This window comes from Chanos chanos, chromosome 8, assembly GCF_902362185.1.
Source record: "Chanos chanos chromosome 8, fChaCha1.1, whole genome shotgun sequence".
Lineage (NCBI taxonomy): Eukaryota > Metazoa > Chordata > Actinopteri > Gonorynchiformes > Chanidae > Chanos > Chanos chanos.
Genome location: NC_044502.1, coordinates 22362986 through 22384321, shown reverse-complemented (window position 1 = coordinate 22384321; position 21336 = coordinate 22362986). Strand labels below are relative to the sequence as shown.

The 21336-nt window shown below is 38.9% G+C and overlaps 1 protein-coding gene across 2 annotated transcripts; it reads left to right on the top strand.

Annotated features, from left to right (window-relative positions):
- Window positions 1–7012, top strand: cd2bp2 (CD2 (cytoplasmic tail) binding protein 2). Of its 2 annotated transcripts, none has more exons than XM_030782140.1 (7): window positions 1–21; window positions 744–829; window positions 1137–1269; window positions 2261–2418; window positions 3112–3673; window positions 6334–6419; window positions 6850–7012. In XM_030782140.1, the coding sequence occupies exons 2-7, from the start codon at window positions 755–757 to the stop codon at window positions 6958–6960; spliced, it is 1125 nt and encodes a 374-aa protein (XP_030638000.1). In that variant the 5' UTR covers window positions 1–21; window positions 744–754; the 3' UTR covers window positions 6961–7012. The 2 variants fall into 2 exon arrangements, with proteins under 2 accessions (XP_030638000.1, XP_030638001.1); XM_030782141.1 differs by lacking the exon at window positions 1–21 and adding an exon at window positions 522–604.
- Window positions 7013–21336: the final 14324 nt, after the last annotated feature.

Sequence of the window (21336 nt, the reverse complement as noted above, 5' to 3'; positions counted from 1 at the left end):
GGAGCTTCGCAGTTCGTTGGGGTAACGTTACTGCCTCTGTATGTCTCGTAGTAGTCGTTAAATGATAAAATAATTCCGCGAAACTGTAACCATTTGTTATATGCAATGACACATTGGCTACTGCAAAAAGCAACCATTTCAAGACGTTAGATAATATGGAAAAAATAGGGATTGCCTTATATTGCGTAGCTTGCTAACAGCTTAAGCTAAGTAATGCTAGTGCTTTAACCAGTACACCGGACACGTTCAGTTAATTTACACGTGTATATGATACATATTTAACATCATGACACAAATTGGAGATTACTAATCTGAGTGACGATTGCTAATCATCATTCTAATTAACTTAAGTTCAATTCAATAGCAACCATTTTTGTAGGCTGCGATAGCCTAAATTGGGGTAATTACGCTACAGCAAGGAGCCAGTTGTCTGAACTCTTTAGCAAGTTGATTCGTATTTGTTTTGCACAACTGTATAACTGTGATATGGTAGTAACGTAAAATAGCGTAACCACAGTGGGCAGGCTTCCAGTCGTGCTTCCAACTGCTCTCAGGGAAAGTCCTGTCAAGTTAACAATGCTACTGTGGCTGAAATGAGTGAGGTGTAAGTGTGCTAGCTAGCACCAAATCCATATGCGAATTCTGTATTGTAACGTCTTCGACGCAGAATTTACGGTATTGTGGTATCTGTATTATGTGTATACGATGTTTTAATGATTCCGATCTGCTCTTTCTCACAACAGACACAGACAGCATGTCAAAAAGAAAAGTGACGTTTGAGGATGGAGTTGAGGGGTTCAGTTTGGACGAGGAATTGCCGAAAAAAAAGGTGATGAAAGCACTGTTCCAGACTACGATTAACACGTGTGTATTAGGACAGTATACACAGCTACCCGTGTGTTCATATTAAACCTTCAGTCTGGTGCTGTTTAGTAGACTGTGTCGATCAGGGAAGTCAGGCTCAATGTACAGGCGTCCGTGGCCATAAAACATAAATGTTAGTCACTCAGGTTCCCCAACACCACACAGTGATACTGAGCAGGCAATGAGGAATGTCTCAAAATTTTTACATACTTATATAGTATCTGGTTCTTTCACTGTGTGTTCTAGTTATTGTTGTCCTCTGTTTTTGACAGATGTGTGAGGAGGTTACTGGGCCTGGATCCAGATTTAAAGGAAAACACTCTCTGGACAGTGATGAGGAAGATGAAGAGGAGAATGGAGAGCATGGCAGCAAATACAACATTCTAGCCAGTGATGATGTAGAGGGTATGGATTCATTTGAGTGTATACTAATTTTTTTGACAGATCAAAGTACAGGTTTGCTTCTTAATTATGTCTGTTACTGACGACAGTGGGCTTTCCACACAATGGTGAGAATCAGGAATGTGAGGATAATGCCCTTTAACTGATGAGATATACTTTACTCGTCCCTGGAGGGACATCCCAACAGCATCTTATGAAAGAGGAAATATTAGCACATAAAACACTGACAACTTATGAGATTAATATTGAAGACAACTCTAATCTGTAGGGCTGTTTTACTGGCCTGTGGCTGCTGGCTGTTGGGAAGAGTTTTACTAAAACAGGCAGTGACTGTGCATTTGGGAAGCCCTGGCTACACAGCTCTGCTTCATATATATAACCTCTATCATCACACTAATATTTACAAAGTCCTCCACTGGCTGGTGGTCACAGCCGAACAGTTTTCACAGTGAACAGTTTGCATTGTCATAGTTCCACCAGTACAAGGCTATGGAGGCACTTCAGTCTGTTAACTCATGAAAATCTGACAGACTTAAAAACTATCAAACTTAACATTCAAGGTAATTCCTTATCAGTAAATAACATTTTATGTATGTATCTATATGTATTCATAAACCTAATACTTAAATGCTTAAACTTTGTACTTGGTACATCAAATCCTCAGAGTTTTACCTTCACCCATCATATTTGTTTCCTCTTTTTTGTTTATCATGGTAGAGTATACTAGAATATCCTACCTCAGTGACAACACATGTGATGCTGTCTCTGTCATGTTGTGAAAGCCTATTTTTGCAAACTGCTCCATTGTGTTCAACTTGAAACTTGTCCTAGCAAAAAATTATCTGGCTAACTTGCAAATCTCCTAAAGTTAGCCAGCCAAAGCTGTGTGAATAAATGGTAACGGCTTGTTGTATATTTAGAAGTGAACCCTGGTGCAGCAATACATGTTGTTGTGTGTGTGTATATAGGGTGAAAGTGATTTGTTTGTGCGTAGGGCAGGAAATGGCGACCATTGACTATGATGAGGGTGTGCCCATCACTCCTTTTAACCTGGATGAGGAGATGCAGGAGGGCCACTTTGACTCAGAGGGGAACTACTTCGTCAAAAAAGAGGAGAACATCAGGGACAACTGGCTTGACAATATTGACTGGGTGAGTGACAGTCTGTAAAGTAGGGCTGGCCAGGGTTATCCCAGGATGACGTTTCATAAAGCGGGGCTAGGCAGGGTTATCCCAGGATGATGTTTCATAAAGCGGGGCTGGCCAGGGTTATCCCAGGATGATGTTTCATGTGACTCTTCATTTGATTTTGCTATTACTGATAAAACATATCAGAACTGTTGTTTTCAAAGGTGTTGTTTTTGATGTATTTTTGGCTACCTGAAGCACTGTAGTCATAGAAACTACTGTTTTGTTCATTTGTCTTTTAGCTAGCCAAGTACAAAAGTTAAGGGACTCCTGTTTTAAATTAACAGGGTGGAAATGTTTGGGTACTTCTTTTTTTGAACTAACAGGGTGGAAACATGTAATTATATATAAAATAAGTCTCCCTCACCTGGCAGTTACCAAGGGCAAACATGCTTTTCTTTTCTTCTTTCTTTTCCTTCTTGAATGACGGATTGATGTGCTAATAGGCTTGATCAGTTCTGGCTAATGGTTCATGGTGTATATTCAGACATATTTGGACGCTAATGAAAGAAAGAGATGCAGTACAGTGTTTGTTCCACATTTGTGCTTGGATCAGTAATAAATCTAAAAAATGAATGAAAATAAAAAATTATCGAAATTTTTTTCCTAGATGTCCACCCAGATATTTAACCTTTGTCTTATTTTCCCTTTTTAAAGGTAAAAATCAAAGAACAGCCAGTAAAGAAAAAGAAAGGGCTTGGTGCTAAACGGAGGAGAAGAGCAGGGGATGAGGACGAGGCTGAAGAGGAGAGACTCAGAGAGGAGCAGCGAGAGGACAGTGAGGAAAATGAGCAGCAAGAGGAAGAGGCTGAGGATCCCCTGGCCTCATACACTGAGTGCCAGCTCACAGAGGCTGTGGTCCACCTGCTGTTACCAGGAGAAACCGTCTCTGCCGCTCTTCGCCGATATGGAGGCCTGAGAGGAACCGGAAAAAAAGGAAGAAAGCAGAAGGAAGAGAAAGAGGTGACTACAAACAGGGATGCTGAAAAGCTGGACAAACTAACTGCACTTGCAGACAGACTGGTGGGGATTGGACAGTTTGAGATTTATCAGCACACCCGCGAGAAATTGGCGTTCTCACTGAAGACGACGGGCCGAAAGGCCAGAGTGCAGAACAATGAGGAGGAAGAGGATGAACTGGACATGTTTGCTGACAAAATTGATGAACAGCACGGTGCGCAGAAGGGAGAGGAGAGAGAGGACAAAGATAACAGCAGAGGTAAGACACTGTTTCTGAAACTTTGTTTAAGAAACACTTGATTTGTCTGTGCTCTGTTCAAAAGTCCATTGCTGTAAGGTGGTAGTTTAACAAAATCTAACAGTATACAAGTAGAGACAGAGATAGGAAAGATATCTTGTGACATCATATGATACATTTAAGCTGTGTCTCGGGTCACGAGTACATCCTCATCAGCTATTTAACAAGCTGCTATCTAGAGGGTATCATGGGGGTGGGACTATTTCTGTTTATAGCAGAATTTTTATATTTTTGTGTTTTATATTTTTATACTTTTGTGCAAAACATTTCAGTCAAATATTAAATAGGTTAACATTCCTAAGCTTAAAAACAAAAGAGGTCATTTATCTTGAAATTGATAAACAAATGAGGTGTCTCATGTTTCAGTATAAACATATTGTAGTCCAGTGCTCATAAAGCAGAAACTAAGACTTTGTGTTACAGGCAGCTGTGTGGACTCTTATTTAACAAAATACATTTATATACACAGATACAAGGAGACTAATGCTACCTAGCATGCATGGATGTAGTCTCGTATTAGTTTACACATACCTTCCAACATGAAGCTCACATACGCAGAAAACATCTTAGATTTTAGGGATTCAAAGCCAAGTAGTATTTTCAAGGTAGTGTTTGTCAGCTAAATATGCATTGTCACAGCTCAGAAGAGCTCCACAGATGTAACTTAGAAATTTGCATTCCTTTAAAAGGATTAAGAAGGCAACATTTGTATTGTGGCGTACCCCATTCTCCCAAAACCTCTGCATCATGGCTCCAGAGTGTACAGAGTCCACATGCAACCAAAAATCTGTCAAGTGCGACTAAATATTTTCATTGGTTGCACTGGTGCACCTGACATTTAGCAGGTCTGTGTCTGTGTGTGTTTGTGTAGCTTTTTTTTTTTCTCACCCGCTCTCTGGTAAGACCCTTCCCTACTCTGCCTCTGATTGGCTCTGACCCTGAATGCGGGTAGGGGAAAAAAAAGCTGACGTGTGTGAAACCGTACCCTACTCCTCCACAAGACATCACAACTTTAAAATATACGGGTAATTGAAAATGAAGAGAACTATTGATTGTTTTTTGGTGCCTGAAAGGCCCAGTTCAGATCTGAAATCATCAGCAGAGTTACTGCTCCACCACCTGTCTCCCCTGCCGCTGGTAAGATGCCTAGTCCTGACCAAACATCTTCGGCGGAGATGGCCTCATCTGACTCCAAGCCAGAGCCTACCACATACAAAAAGGCTAAAATATATGCCTTTTGCAAAGAATGGCTTCTCCAATTTCTGTGGCTCAGATATGATAAAATGGCAACATTATTCATTGCATTTATTGCAAAGAGTGTGGCCAAAGCATGGCCGGGAACAGTGCTTTTGCTGTTGGAGCATCGATGTTAAAACACTGAAAGGCACAGTGTGTCCAAGAAACATGTCCTGCAGTGGCGTAGCCAGAAATTTATTTTCGGACGACCTTGCATCCTTTGGGCGGGCCTAGGCCCGTAAGGCCCATCCGTTGGCTATGCACCTGACATCCTGTGCTGTGACAGGTGCGTGGCCAGCAGAGCAGCCCCCCTCCCCTGCACCTTTATTCCTGTTTACATTTTGTGTTAAAAAAATTACCAATGTGTATGGGAACTGACAAAAAAGGTACTGCTTAAAATGTATTATTGCAGCAACATAAGGCGCTGTGAAAAATTTTGGGTACTCCTAAATTATGTGCTGGTGCACCTAAATGAAAAAGTTAGGCGTACCAGTGCAACCAATGTAAAGTTAGTCTGGAGTCCTGCTCTGCATATAGGTTTCCCCCGAGGTCCTCTGGCGCAGTGGTAGAGAACTGGTTTTACAGGACTGCAGTGGTTCTCAGAACATGTTTAATTTAACCCCTATAAGGATAGCTAAGGGTGCCAGACATGTCGGTTTGGTTTAGTAAAATGTTTTTGTTGTTGATGCTTTGTCAGTTGGAGGAGAAGCTAAAGATGTTTGTAACACTGTAGCAATGATTGTAACAGCAACATTAGCCATGATTGTAATGGTGTAGCTAACATTAACTACTGTTGTAATAGTGTAGTTAACCTTAGCTATGATTGTAATGGTGTAGCTTACCTTAGCTACGATTGTAACAGAGAAGCTACGATTGTAACTTTAGCTAACCATAGCTACATTTGTAATGGTGTAGCTAACATGAGCTATGATTAACAGTGTAGCTAACATTATCTACGATTGTAGTGGTGTAGCTTTACCTATGCGCTGTAGCCTAACCTTAGCTAAGTTTATACCACTGTTGCCAATATTATCTGTAATACTGTAGGTATCATGTTATGATTGAAACGGTGTAGCTTACATAAGCCATTATAGTAGCCAACAGAAATTCATTAAGATAGTTAGTTAGAAAAATCATTTGTACTTGTAGAATGTACAAAACTTTCCCAATGCAGACTCGAAGGCACACATTTAAATAGAACTATGATGGACTGAACTTGATGTTGAATTGTGGAAAGTGTTTGCCTGTTCAAACCAGGGTGTGGTCCAGGGTATGGACTCTATAGGTTTGAGAAGCTGTCCTGCAACACTGTTCACGTCTTTGTTCTGTCAGTGAGTGAGGAGGTAAGGCAGGCGATAAACATTCTCGTGTCTCTGTTTTGTCAGTGAGCGAAGAGGTGATGTGGGAGTATAAATGGGACACTGAGGAGAACTCTGAGGTTTACGGGCCTTTTAGCAGTCAGCAGATGCAGGTAAGACTCCTCTCACCTTTCCCTGCCTCCCCAGTTATGTGTCTTACTGCTTTTCCTACCTGCCTCCCCAGTCATGTGTCTTACTGCTTTTCCTACCTGCCTCCCCAGTCATGTGTCTTACTGCTTTCCCTACCTGCCTCCCCAGTCATGTGTGTTACTGCTCTGCACCAGATTATCCGAAATACAGCAGAATTGATATTTACACGTCTTGTGTAGGTGTTCCGAAACAGAAACGTAGTCAAAGGCAAAGACGTGCTATAGAAACAGGTTATTATCACCACCCCACATCAGGTGCTTTGGTCTCACATGTTTAAATCCATCAGTGCATTATGTTTCATGCCTGTATGGCCTCTGTTCTGTTTGTGAGAAAGCAGACTGTGTTGGTTTGGGTGTGAAGAGTGCAGTGCCCTCATAGAATCTCTTTCTGTAGGACTGGGTAAATGAAGGCTACTTTAAAGACGGTGTTTACTGCAGAAGGGTGGACCAGGAGGGCGCACAGTTCTACAACTCCAAACGACTCGACTTTGAGCTTTACACATGATGTGACATATTTTTTCTTTACAATCTCTGTTTTTATTTGTTCAATGCTGAGCCTGTCCTCTTGTTTTTAAAATAAAGATTAAGATGTTTCTTGGTCAGATTTGAGACTTAATCTTTGCATAAACTGAGACATTGTCTAGAAACACCAAGTTCAAGGTCCAGTCATAAAATCCTGTTTTGCTTAATATGGAACAGGAATGTGTATTCAGACAATTTCACAAACACAGTTTTTGAACTGTTTTGTTTTGTCATCTCTCCTGCTCTGTACACAAGATTTGATGGCCATCCACTGGGACTTCTCTTTATGCCAGTTCTACTGGGGGCAGTTTTTACCCCATTAATGGCCATCTATTACCCTAGATGAACAGCTATCAAAATCTCATTGGCTGGGCTTTTTCATACAAATATGTCATTGGTCAATTTTCAAAAGCAATTTTGAGTCAGACTGTTTTGCATAACTGAGTGAACTGACTGTGGTCTGCACCTGAAACTTAATGTGTAACATAGTATGATAGAAGAGGATTTCTCAAAGGTTTCATCCTGGAGATTGTGGTAACCGTGACAAAGTGAATTAAATGTTTTATTACAACAAAAAAAAACATTTACAAACTGTGGAAAGTTCAAAAGGCATACTGGGCCTGAAAATGGATCAGTCCCACAGGCAGTGATCCGGTAGGCATTAAGCCTTCATCAGTTATTCATTAACTAATTTAACAGCGGAATCAGTCAGACAGATGGGAGGTGAGTGTCTCAACATGGTTTGTTTGCACCCCAAGTGCTGGTGTACCCAAAAACAAAACAAAAAACCCTGCATTGAGTGGCAGTGTTGTGATTGTGAAAACAGCTCACTGCGGATAGGCAGAAGGAGAAGCCAATAAGTGCACATACAGGCAGGCCACAGAGAGGTAAATAAAGGAAGTGAACTGCATGTCTCAAAGTTGTCAGCCCTTGTCAGAGGCAGCCTCAGGCACCCACACCAGGTCCCTGTCCTGTCAGGTGGGCATGAGAAACAGCCTTTCCACTATCCATTAGGGTTGGGCCATCGTCCATCAGGATGTTGAGCCCAGGATCATGATCCCCCCCACCCCCCTGGTCCACACACACACACACACTGTAACTCCAGTGTCTCCACAATAACTTAGAAAATTATATTTATTACTTATTGAATCACAGTATTTACCACCCGGTGAAAGCATGTTTTAATTTCGGGCGCAAACATAAAAATTATCCTTAAATCTCCCTGGTTTGCACTTGCCTCAGTAAATCAGGTGGCGAGTCTTTATTTGAATTACAAAACTGAGGATTAAAACTTACCTGCAGAACAAACTCTCCCGTTCTGCTATACCTGACTTAAACAAATATAGTCAGCCCTCCTTATCCGCGGGTTCCATATCCGCGGATTTAACCAACCGTGGTTCGAAAATATTCAGAAAAAAAGAAAATTCCAGAAAGTTCCAAAAAGCAAAACTTGAACTTATCGTGCACCAAGCACCACACTGAATCCACACGAATGAAGTGATTTTTAGGCATACCCTGCTGTAGCCTCCTGATATTTCACAGATCCTTAGTCTTTTTCCAGCACTTGTTTGAGCATCGTTCACCTCATGTCTCGTTCGTTCGCTACTTGTGTTGCAACACATTTATATTTTCTCTATTTATATTTTCTATATGTACATGTATTTTGAATATTCTGTTTTATTCTATGTATTTCTCTTTCAGGTCATTAAACGAAAGTAAGTGCTGAAAGAAAGAAAATGTTACGTTGTTTCTGACGTGCATGTGCTATGTAGTTAAGCCTACGATAGTTCCATCAGTACTTAACATGCAGACTTTTTGGGGGCTAAGCAGTGTAAGCTGCGCAGGCACCCATTGTGATTCTACATTGTCTTACTGGGGGCCAAGCAGCGTAGGTGTGTAGGGACCCGTTGTGTTTCTCCCATTTCTTATTGGGAGCGAAGCTGCGTAGGCCCCTTTTGTGCTTTCTACCTTTTCTCCTTCCTATTCTTTTTCTTCTTCTACTGCCATTGGAACCTATGACAGCCTCTAGAACCGTATGGTAAGAAGTTGTGAAATTTGGCACACTGATTGGGGACAGCCCCCTCATTCTTTTCACCAAGCTTCATGTCTGCATCTCCAGCGCTGTAGTGCCACCAACAGGACAAATTTGGAGGTTCATTTATGCACGCAACTTTTGAACCGTGCGCCCTAAAATTTAGGTATCATTGGATTCCTTTGATCAAGCCGAGTTCAACACACCCCATGCCATCAATTTCCACCATATTGGATTTTATGAAAAAGTTTCAAAAGTTTTCACAGGCCACACATTTTGTCCAATCTTCCCCAAAATTTGCACAGATGATCTTCAGACCAAGCCTATGTTACTTGTTGGCTTTTCAATTTGCAAAATTGTTGGTCCCTCACAACCAATCGAAGTTGGCAGTGAAGCCACCAAAGTGGATGCGAGCTCATATTTCAGCAACGATTCGATGTGTTAACACCAAACTTAATGAACTGACTCAAGACTCCGCCCAAAGGGAATTCAAAACAAATTGCCCCATTTTGTTCATTACTCTTCATATGTTTGGTATAAAATCATGATTGTTATTTTCAAATCATGCCCTCGTTGACCCTGAGGTCTGGACATGTCACCATTTCCTGCTCTGCAATTGTATTTGATGGTTGCCAAACAGGAAGTATAGCCATAACTCAGCTACAGTTTGATGTATCAAATCCAGACTTGGTGCATTGACTCGAGAACCCATTCTGAGGAAGCACAAAATTTTTTCCAACATTTAACCACTGGAGGGTGCTGTAATAAGCAAAAACGTATTTTGGACAATAACTGTTGATGCGTTTGCCCTAAATAACCGATTCTTGTGTCTGGTGATACTTTGGGAGGTCCCAAGGCTGAGACATGGCAACTGGTCATGTCAGTCTAAGTGTTGTGGCTGCCATATTGGATTTTATAAAAATGTTTAAAATTTTTCACAGGCCACAAAGTTTGCCCAATCTTCCCCAAACTTGGCACAGATGATGTTCAGAGCAAGCCTCACAAAAATTATCAGATGGATTTATGATTTTCCAAAGCATTCGTCTTTTTTTTTTATAAATCACAGGTTTGCTGGATCACTGCCAGATTTTTGTCAACACCATCAGACACAGAAATATCTGTAAAATTATTTAGAATTAATATCACAGATATTTTGACTCTTGGCAGTTTCTTGGTTCGCTTAATTATGCACACAAGTTTTCAAATGAATCATATCACCTTTTAAAAGTTAGATTAGTCAGTGTCTGATGATTGCAGTTTAGGTCGTATAGATTTTGTATTTAATCTCATTAATGAACAGTGATATTTAGCAGCTTAAAAATTACCTTTGGAAATGCAATGATTTTATATACAAATATTCTTGAAGGCACAAAACAGATATTCTTTTTTAAAAAAAAAACAAAGTCCATCTGACGGAGCTGACAAGGCATTGATGGTGGTGACGCAAAAACTGACGGTGGTGACAAACTTACAAGGAATAGGAAAATAATTCATTCAAAATGACCGCTTAACTCTCACAAACATTTTAACACTGCAAGGCATGAAGAAAACATATTATGTAACAATTCTTTATTTATAGTTCACAACTATAAAATATATGTTCAAATATATGCTGCTTATACATAAACTAATTCAAATCATTCAAAATCGTTCAAAATGACAGCTGAGCCTTTAAAAATATTGCAAAACTGTCATAAAAAACTTAATACATAGTCCAATTTGACTTCTCAAGGCAGTTGATGGAGTTTAAACACCAGGCAACAGATGATTCAAATGTTCCTCTTCTATGAAGTCCATCACCTCTGCAGATATGTGGTGTATGTCCCTGGTCCTGCTTGTATGGACAGCTTAACTAGAATATCTATAAATGCAGACATCCCGCTGTCCTTGATTTTGCTAAAAACGAACATTTGGCCCGTGACGATGAAAAAATTCAACTTGAACATCTTGATGCTCTGGGTCAATTGTTAAGGCTTTATCCAGCCACCATTCATTCATTCATTCATTTCCAAGCTACTCATCCTAATTAGGGTCACAGGGTGCTGGAGCCTATCCCAGTGCTCATTGGGTGAAAGGCGGGGAAACACCCTAGACAGGTCGTCAGTCCATCGCAGGGCAAACACACAGACAAACACATTCACACCCAGGGGCAATTTAGTATCTCCAGTTCACCTACCTTACGTGTCTCTGGACTGTTGGAGGAAACCAGAGCTCCAGGCAGAAAACCAGACAGACATGGGGAGACCTTGGCCAGGAATTGAACCCAGGACCTTCTTGCTGTGAGCTGACAGTGCTAACCTTGCCACCCCTAGCCAGCCACCAGTTCTGTTCATACATGACAACAAGCCACTCTCCACTCTGAACATCAGCAGGGCCTATCCCAGTTGTTATGCCCTCAGGTCCATGGCCTCCATCAACATCGCCGGAGGACTTTGTACTTCAACAGCACTAGAATCTTTGCATCTTTCCCTCTCACCAGCAAATAGCTACCTGCTAGTCCTTGGCTCCTCAAAACTGATGTCTAAAGGACTCTGTGGCAGGGTTTCTAGATCTTGCTGGCCTTCCTGTGCTCTTTTCTTGTATTTTCTTGACTCTTTCTGTGTTTGTTTCCAAAACCTTCTCTTATGCCTCTTTTCTCTTTCTTCCAAATCATTGATGTTTTTATTTTGCCCTCCTCCACACTATTTCTCCATCTTTCCCTCTCCTTTCTCAGGAACTCCTCCTTTAACTCAGGCTGGCTATTAATTTTTTCTCTCCATTTTCGATACTGCCTGTTCCCTCTCTTTCGCTACTCCACTGACAACTTCTATCTAGCCATTCTAGCCTGAAATGCATAACATTTTGCAATCAGTATACTTTTCTGATAAGCATAAGCTAGAAGTGATGGATAAGCATAAGCAAAAACTTATTACATCTCAAGTACTTGAGAGGCTATTACAATGAGTGTAGCTGTCTTCACAACAACACAAACACAGGTCGGTTCTTTGAAATGGGTGTTTATTATGTCTCAGCTCCTTGATCCACACCTTAGTCACGCAGTGAGAACTATATGTGAATTAGCATAATACAAGTATATCAACAAATTATATCATACATATCTTGAAGACAAACGACGCTTAGCGCTGGCATACACAAACTTTCATTCGCATTCAACAAGCAAAGCAAGTACCTCATTGGCTGCTTGTTATGAAAAGAGATTTTTCGAGTCAGATATCTGATGACCAGCAATACATGGGAACAACGATCAACCTAAATTCTGTCACTTCCGCTAAATGCGACAACACATTCTCGCGAAATGCGTTGTTTCGTACTTTATTGCATTTTACTGCAACAAACGAATTTCCTATACATCAGACCGCATCACAATTATCTTTTAAATTTACATCGAATAGATTATGTATTTATTTACTTTATTTATTTACTTATTGCATGAAATTATGGAATGAATTATGAATCAATTAATAATTATGCATCATAAACACAATATTTATGCAACAGCACTTACAATGAGATTCAATTCAAAACATAAAACTATACGGCAGTTGGTTGAAATTCAACACATAAAACTGTGCCACAGTAATATCAAACACATAAGAAGTAATATAATTTAAGTAAACTACAATAAAATGAGTAATAACACACTTTAGTGGCATTTGTCAACACCATCAGAGAAAGAGTCAACACCGTCGGGCACAAATCCTGATGGTGTTGACACCTGACAGAGTTGACAAAATACCATATTTTCTCTGATAACACATCTGTTTCTCACAGGAGCCATCTTGTTTATCATCAGTTGCTTGTGAGCTCTATAATCTACTTGAATTAAGCCTTTATTAGAGAAAATTTCACACATCTTGCATTTCATTGATTATGGTGTTGACACACTATGGTTGTGACATGCAAGGCATTGACAAATAGGTAAGAATTGAAAAGAATATTAAAAACTTACTAGAGCTAGAGTGGTCTCATGGCATGAGGAAGAACAAGGAAGTGGTAAGGGGGTCCTCAGAGTTTTAGCGGCCCACAATAATTCCTGATTTCTTTTTATTTTAAAAAAAAAAAGTCTGACGGTGTTGACAAAAACACAGGACACAAGTTCAATTGACTAGAAAGTACATTAAAATAATTTTTAAATGGTAACTTTTGATACTCATGAAATGATTTACTCAAATACTTACAGGTACTAATTATGATGCTTAATTTTACATTACTTTTCATTCTTTTTAAGCTATTGTTATATAATGAGACCTGCTTCAGGACAAGGGTTTTTTTCAGGCACTGGTCACATATTATATCATTTAGAATAAAAAATATTTATAAAACAACATGAATTGATATTTCGTTGTGCTAACATTGTTCTGGTTAGTCTTTTGGTTATTTGTATGAATAGTATTATGCACATTTTCTTTTAACCCAAAAACTGTTTTTTTATCTGGCGGTCATGTTTTGTCCCAGATCTCAATCACTGTAATAACTGTTGATGTATTTACCTTAAATAACTGATTCACATATCTGGTGATACTTAGAGAGGTCCCAAGGCCGAGACATGGCAACTTGTCATGTCAATGTAATTCTTGTGGCAGCCATATTGAATTTTGTTGAAAGGTTTAAAAAAGTTTGCCCAATCTTCACCAAACTTGGCACAGATGATGTTCAGACGAACTCTCACAAAAGTTAGATGGATTTTTGATTTTTGAAATCGTTCGTCCGTCACTGCCAAACAAATTCAGCAGGGAACTCGCCAAACAGGAACTGATCACATATCTCAGCAATGCTTTGATGTGTTTATACCAAACTTGTTATATCGACTGAGGACTCCTTCCTGAGGATGTGCAAAAACTCTGGTGTCATTTGACCGCTGGGGGGGGTTGCAATAATCAAAAATGTATTTTGTCTAATAACTATTGATGTGTTTGCCTTAAATAACTGATTCACATATCTGGTGATACTGTGAGAAGTCCCAAGGCTGAGACATAGCAACTTGTCATGTCAACCTTCGTTTTTACCTTGATCAAGTCAAGTTGCCATGGTGATTGCCCTGTGGGACTGCTTGGCCCCCACATCGCTGCTTGCAGCTATATATCCCAGTCGGTTTGTTGTATTCCCAGTTTTTTTAATTTGGACTCTGTTTCTTGGATTACTCTTTATGATTGAAAATGAAAGGCTTTGCAATTGGATCCACCTTGTCTCAAGTGTTACACAATCCTAAGTATGCAATGCATGGCTGTGCATATCTTGCAAATTGAGTGCATGCCATGCACCGAAAAATATAGGCCTATGGCAGTTAAATTGCTTGTACATTCATTGCTGACATCGTTTCGTTATCATTCGTCATCATGTGACGAACATTTTTCGTCCCAGTTTTCGTCATTGAAATTAACACTGCATGTATGTCTGTGCTTTATTTACTGAGCACTGTGAGAGAACAGGCACTCAGTCTCACATTGATGTATGTTTACGATGCACTGAAATAGTTTTAACTGTTTACATACACGCACAAACATGGTCATGCTCTGCTCACTGACCATTCACATGGTTCTAACAGTTTTGGCATACACTCACACATACATACCGCCATGGTTTTAACAATTTTGGCATACACTCACACATATATACCACCATGGTTTTAACTTTTGGCATACACTCACACATATATACCACCATGGTTTTAACTTTTGGCATACACTCACACATATATACCACCATGGTTTTAACACTTTTGGCATACACTCACACATGTATACCGTCATGATTTTAACAGTTTTGGCATACACTCACACATGTATACCGTCATGATTTTAACAGTTTTGGCATACACTCACACATGTATACCGTCATGATTTTAACAGTTTTGGCATACACTCACACATGTATACCGTCATGATTTTAACAGTTTTGGCATACACTCACACATATATACCGTCATGGTTTCAACACTTTTGGCATACACTCACACATGTATACCGTCATGATTTTAACACTTTTGGCATACACTCACACATGTATACCGTCATGATTTTAACACTTTTGGCATACACTCACACATGTATACCACCATGGTTTTAACACTTTTGGCATACACTCACACATGTATACCGTCATGATTTTAACAGTTTTGGCATACACTCACACATGTATACCGTCATGATTTTAACAGTTTTGGCATACACTCACACATGTATACCACCATGGTTTTAACACTTTTGGCATACACTCACACATGTATACCGTCATGATTTTAACAGTTTTGGCATACACTCACACATATATACCGTCATGGTTTCAACACTTTTGGCATACACTCACACATGTATACCGTCATGATTTTAACACTTTTGGCATACATTCACACATACTGTATATACCATCATGGTTTGTTCTTTGAAACAGATGACCAGTACATACATGTGCACAATTTTTTTTCTTTCCTTATTTTCGGTTCAATATTTTTAAAAATGTTTTTCCATAATGAATTCCCAGATATTCTTTGATGTATATAATGGTATACTTAAATCTAATACTGAACTAATTATTAGTTATTATTACAGTTCTTTACAATTGCTTAAGCAACAGTTAGAGAAACTTGACACTCAAGGAGCAAAACCTATTTGGTGTGATATTCAAAATAAGGATCAAAATATGGTTTTAACCGTGAGAGGTGATTAAGATGTGTAAGCATTAAAAAAAAACTTCTCTGCCAAAATTAACCTAAAATATTAGAGACAGACATGATGTTGATGTATTGAGTGTTATGAAAAAACAACAGATATATTGACACAAATATTCTTACAGTTTTTTACAATTGCTAACAAGTGTTTACCTATCCTTAAGATACTTCTACTAAACTCTTGACACAGCAACAAACCTACATTTTCTGTTCACAACCACATTTTGTTCATTAAATACCAACTCCACATTTAAAACAAACAAACAAAAAAAACTTTCTCAACATACACTGTCTCTATCAAAACACAGCAAACCTGACTCAATATCAAATCATTCTTTCAAAACAGTAGCACATGTTTTCTATCCAAGGGGGAACATTTAGTCAGTCATAGCAACATTGACTTTCAAAATACTAACAGATGATATCATTACAGAAACTGCATTACTTTTCATGTTTCAGTTCTACAGGTACCTGCATACAACAGACAATATGGAATTCATTGTTTTTTTTGTAAAAATCAAATACACAAACACAGTAAAAAAGCCGCAGCTACTCCTCTCCCTGGTCCTCTTCCCTTCCCTTGTTCAACTATTCCTCTCCCTTGTCCAGACATCATTTTTTCTCTTTCTGCTCCTCTGTGTTGTTCTGTAGCCACATTGAACAAAATCAGTACATGTAAGTGAAGGAGTTTCAACACCTGGCTATGTCTCCGATTGAGATTGGAATCAGCTGTGGTTGGTCTGTTTTATACAATTTACTGTGAATTAGCTATTTCTCAATGTTTCAATGATCTGTTCATTCACAAATGCTCATCAGCTGTTTCAATATAATTTCTGAGCTGCTGTTTTTGCAGAAGTAGAAGCTTTATGCTATATGTACAGTTTTTCTACAATCGCTAACAAGCGTTTACCTATACTTAAGTTTTTCTAAACTCTTTACACAGCAACAAACCTACATCACGCAAGTAGCCAAATAGTTAATTTTCTTCTCAAAGCCACATTTTGTTCATTAAATACCATTTTGAGAATGATTTGATATTGAGTCGGGTTTGCCATGTTTTGATAGAGTTAGTGTATGTAGAGAAAGTTTTTTTGCATTTTGAAATGTAGAGATGCCATTACAAAAACTGCATTACTTTTCATGTTTCAGGTCTACAGGTACCTGCATACAATAGACAATAGGACATATGAAATATGTGCATTTTTGGCAACATACTATCTAAAAGTGTGTCGGGCAGACACTGCGCAGCTTTCAGAAAGAAAAGGACATTTGTTAACCTTAAGTGTTCCTTAGTAATTAAAGTTGCAGTTGTGTAAACTCTCTCCCTCTTTTTCACCCTTCTTTATCTATTTCTCTCACTCTGCCTCTCTATACCTATCCCCTTTGATCCCAGTTCTCTCTTTATGGCCCAGGCCTCCCTGCGTGTAGAACCAATGCATACCAAAGCAGAAACCACTCGTGGTAACCCCTAACAGACGCCAGCCTCAATGTTTTAGCGCAGCAACCCCCAGATCATTTGGTCAAATGCTGATAATGTTTAATTGCGAGGGAGACTAGATCACCTCGGGAGGTTAGTTTCCCTGTGAGAATGGAATTCAGACCATGTCACAGGCCCCATCTGCATTGCTCCATTCCGGTACAAACTATGTAGAACAAAAGAAAAATGAAACTAACCATATTATCAGTTAAATACGCATATCGAGTCATAACTGTTCGTATAGTCAGAAATGCGCGGTAAAACTTAAAAATAGCCAGGAGCCAAGTCATGAGCAGCTAATTGTATGACCATCGGTGTAACTGTGCTGTTTTTAATGGTAAAGAAATCATATTTGGTCTTGTTCGGGAGCATAAAATGCGGTAGATTCGAGCACGCGGACGTAATTTTACTATTCTTTAATGGGAAAAAGTTATGTAAAATTATTTCAACCGAGCTCAAATTAATACTTCCCAAATTCCAAGGAGTGTCTCCTCCTTTCAGGCAGAGACACCCCCAAAAGGATAGCAGCACCCCCTATCTGCAAATCAGATAAAATGCCAGACTCTCTGCTATCCTACAGTTCAGTCCAGCTACGCTAAGGTTAAGCTCCAGTTGAGCTCCGGTTGTATCAGCCGTAATGTAAGTCCATCCGTTCTGTCCTGCTCATCTCCGCGAAGAATCAGCCCAGCCTCACCGCTACGGAGGATCCGCGACGCTAAAAGACACGAAGTCTCGCTCACGGTCTCCTACTGCCAACCTCGGTAACTCCGGTCTCTCATACCTGAACGTGGCTGGGCCTGCTCTTCTTCCTCCTCATCCCTTTTCTCTTCCTTTCTCACAACCCCTTTTTGTGTGTAAGTAACTCCACTACAACATCACTCAGGTAGTTCTTTTGGTTAAGCGTGCCCCTTCGTGAGTAATGCCTCATACTCGCGTAGTTGTTCGTTCATACATACTATAGGTAACGAGGATATTGTTATTGTCTACCGTTAGTTGTTTGTCTTCTTGTTAGTAGTTAGATGCTGTTGTATGTGTGTATAGCGGATGTGCCTTAATTCCACCTGATTTCCAATTTATTCAACATTAGATTCATTCTGTACCGTTTGAATTTGATCGTTCTAATAAACGTCTGTATTCCTACTCTTTGAGTACGTGATAAATTATTTCCTAGTTACTGATTGTGGTGATCCAGGAACTTAGTTAGCCAGAAGTATTGAATTCGAAGAGTATTATTGTACCTGCTACTTTAATGCTGTTATTTATTATATGTACGGCTAAAGAAGAGGTATTCAGAATAATTTCTAGGTTCAGTGCTCAGAGTGCTGAGCTATAAATAGAGTTTTTCAGAATATCTGTAATTTCACTGGGTTCAGGTTCCAAAATAAGGTTATGGTTACAGCTAAGTGATATTAATATTAAATCTAATATTCACAGTGAACCATTAACCAGATTTTCCTCATACCATTGGCACGACAAGTGAATGAGTCATCTTTAATAAAGAATGTACAGTAGAAAAAAAATAGTGTCAGAATTGCTTCGGTAAAGCTTCATTAGCAAAATGAAATTGCTGCCAGTGATCAGCAAAATATCCAGCATACATGGGCTTTGGTTCCAAATGTGTAAAAATCAAATACACAAATACAGTAAAAAAAAGCTACAGCTACTCCTCCCTGGTCCTCTTCCTCCCCCTTGTTCAACTATTCCTCTCCCTTGTACAGGCATTATTTTTTCTCGCTCCGCTTGAGAGATATTGTTTTGTCTTGAGATTGGAATCAGCTGTGGTTGGTCTGTTTCACACAACTTACAGTAAATCAGCTATTTGTCAATGTTTCAATGATCTGTTCGTTCCAAAATTCTTATCAGTTCTTTCAGTATAGCTTCTGAGCAGCTGTTTTTGCAGAAGTAGAAGCTTTATACTATATTTAAGGTTTTGAACAACAGTTTTTTTTTCTGGCATGCTGCATTTTAAAAAAAGACAAGAAAGATCCATAATTTTGGTATTGGGTAAGCTTGTATGTAAAGAAAATTTAAGCATTTTAGAATGTGTTAATTGACTGCATATTCTAGTCAAACAACATGAATTGTGTTAATGGTATGGTCCACAACAGATGGATGTTGTGCTAATTGTATCTGGAGCTTTGAAAATGTGACTACATATTGGACAAAAGGATGTTAGCAATTGTAAAAAAACTGTAATGGTATGGTCCACAGCAGATGGATGTTGTCATAATTGTGTTGAGAGTTTTGAAAATGTGACTACAGATTGGACAAAAGGATGTTAGCAATTGTAAAATAACTATAACAAAAGCTTTACCTCCATAGACTAATGATTGGAAAATAATATGAAGAGTGTTCTCTTTAGAAAAATCCATCCTTTTTCCATTTTTTATGAACTACATGATCTGTCTCTCCATATGTCTCCATAGTTTTAGGCTTTGCCAACAAAAAATGAATAAATTGGGTGAAATTTCAACTATCATACTTTTCTAAATAGATTATGTGCAATATAACAATATAATTTTCATGCCTTGCTCTCAAAGATTTTTTTCGATGCTGATAAGTTGTGATTTTGGTGTATTGTTATGTTTGTGAGGTGTGATGTATTGTTATGTTTATGAGGTGTGATGTTGGTATATTGTTATGTTTGTGAATTGTGATGCTGGTGTACTGTTATGTTTGCGAGATGTGATGTTGGTATATTGTTATGTTTGTGAGTTGTGACGCTGGCGTATTGTGTTTGTGAGTCGTGATGTTCGTGTATTGTTGTGTTTGTGAGTTATGGATGTTGGTGTATTGTTATGTAGATGTTTTAGGATGTTGGTGAATTGTGATGCTGATGTATTGTGATACTGGTGTCTTGTGATGTTGCTATATTGTGATGCTGATGTATTGTGACGGTATATTGTGATTTTGGTATATTGTGATATTGGTGCATTGTTAGTCAGTTGTGATGTTGGTGTGTTGTCATGGTGTATTGTAATATTTGTGTGTTGTGTTTTTAAAAGCTTTGCTATGATAAACTATGCTGTGATGTGATGTCTGTGTGCATAAAGAAAGACCAGATTCTGTTCTGTTCTGGGGTCTTAAGACAGCTAGACTTTATTCAGTCTCTATAATAGATGACATTTTGTGTCGTAGAGGCAGTATTGTTGGTGAATGATAAAGTGGTAAAGTGATTTTATTTTCTTCGAGGCAGTGATGTTGTAGTGATTTCAGTAATTGTGCAGAAACAGAGCCAGTGTTGTGATGGTGATCTCAGTAATCTTTGTTTAGAGACAGAGGCAGTGGGGTTGTGGTGACTTGAGGCAGTGATGTGTTGATTTCATTTAACTGTATTGCAGAAACAGAGGCAGTGATTTGATGGTATTGTGGTGTTTGGGGTTTTTTTTGTCACTGATACAGAGGTAACAGAGTCAGAGAGCAGCAAGATGTTTGTAGGGTATAGACACACACACACACACACACATCTCTTATGGGGAGCTATTGTTCACGATGGAAAAACAAGCCAATGTTTTGTAAGACAATGTAATGAACATAAACATCCCATCTACATGAAAAGGTCACTCTGGATCTGTGCTGGGTAAAAGATACAGTCACAGAACTGTTGGTTAGAAAGACACAGTCACAGAACTGTTAGTCAAAACTTTCAGCTAAAATGTATGCTCAGTGTTCTGCAGAGATTGCAGACAGTTAAGGCGCTGCTGTGATGATGGTTACAGATAAATCGTCCAGTCTAAAATGTGGTCGTTCATCAGCTCTGACTCAAAGGATATGCTTTGTATGAATCTTTGTCTCAACAAGAGAAAAAATGAAACACCAAAAAGACTAAAAACAAAACTATGAGTACTGAATTTGAGTCATTCCCCCTTTTTTTTTTTTTTTTGCTTGACACCATTAAAAGGTTCAGTATGACATTTTACAGTTTGTGTGTCTCGTGGCTTACTTCACAGAGAGTGTGAGGGTGCTTGTGTGTGTAATCTGTTCTTTTGATATAACTGCGGACAATACAACTATTAAACTTGTGGGGTAAAGTGAGAAAGTAAGGATTTTGATGCATCATTAGAGACAAAATCACAACATGTCTTATTTCTGTCAGTATAGATATGTATATATTTACATTGAAAAACAACAAAAACAACAGAAAAAAACAAAAAGGAAAACAAAATGTTGCAGTTCAAAATGT

Coding starts and splice junctions, on each gene's coding strand:
- cd2bp2 (XM_030782140.1), top strand. CDS start 755: ATGTCAAAAAGAAAAGTGACGTTTGAGGATGGAGTTGAGGGGTTCAGT. Junction 2,419..3,111: donor GGCTTGACAATATTGACTGG/GTGAGTGACAGT, acceptor CCCTTTTTAAAG/GTAAAAATCAAAGAACAGCC. Junction 3,674..6,333: donor GGACAAAGATAACAGCAGAG/GTAAGACACTGT, acceptor CTGTTTTGTCAG/TGAGCGAAGAGGTGATGTGG.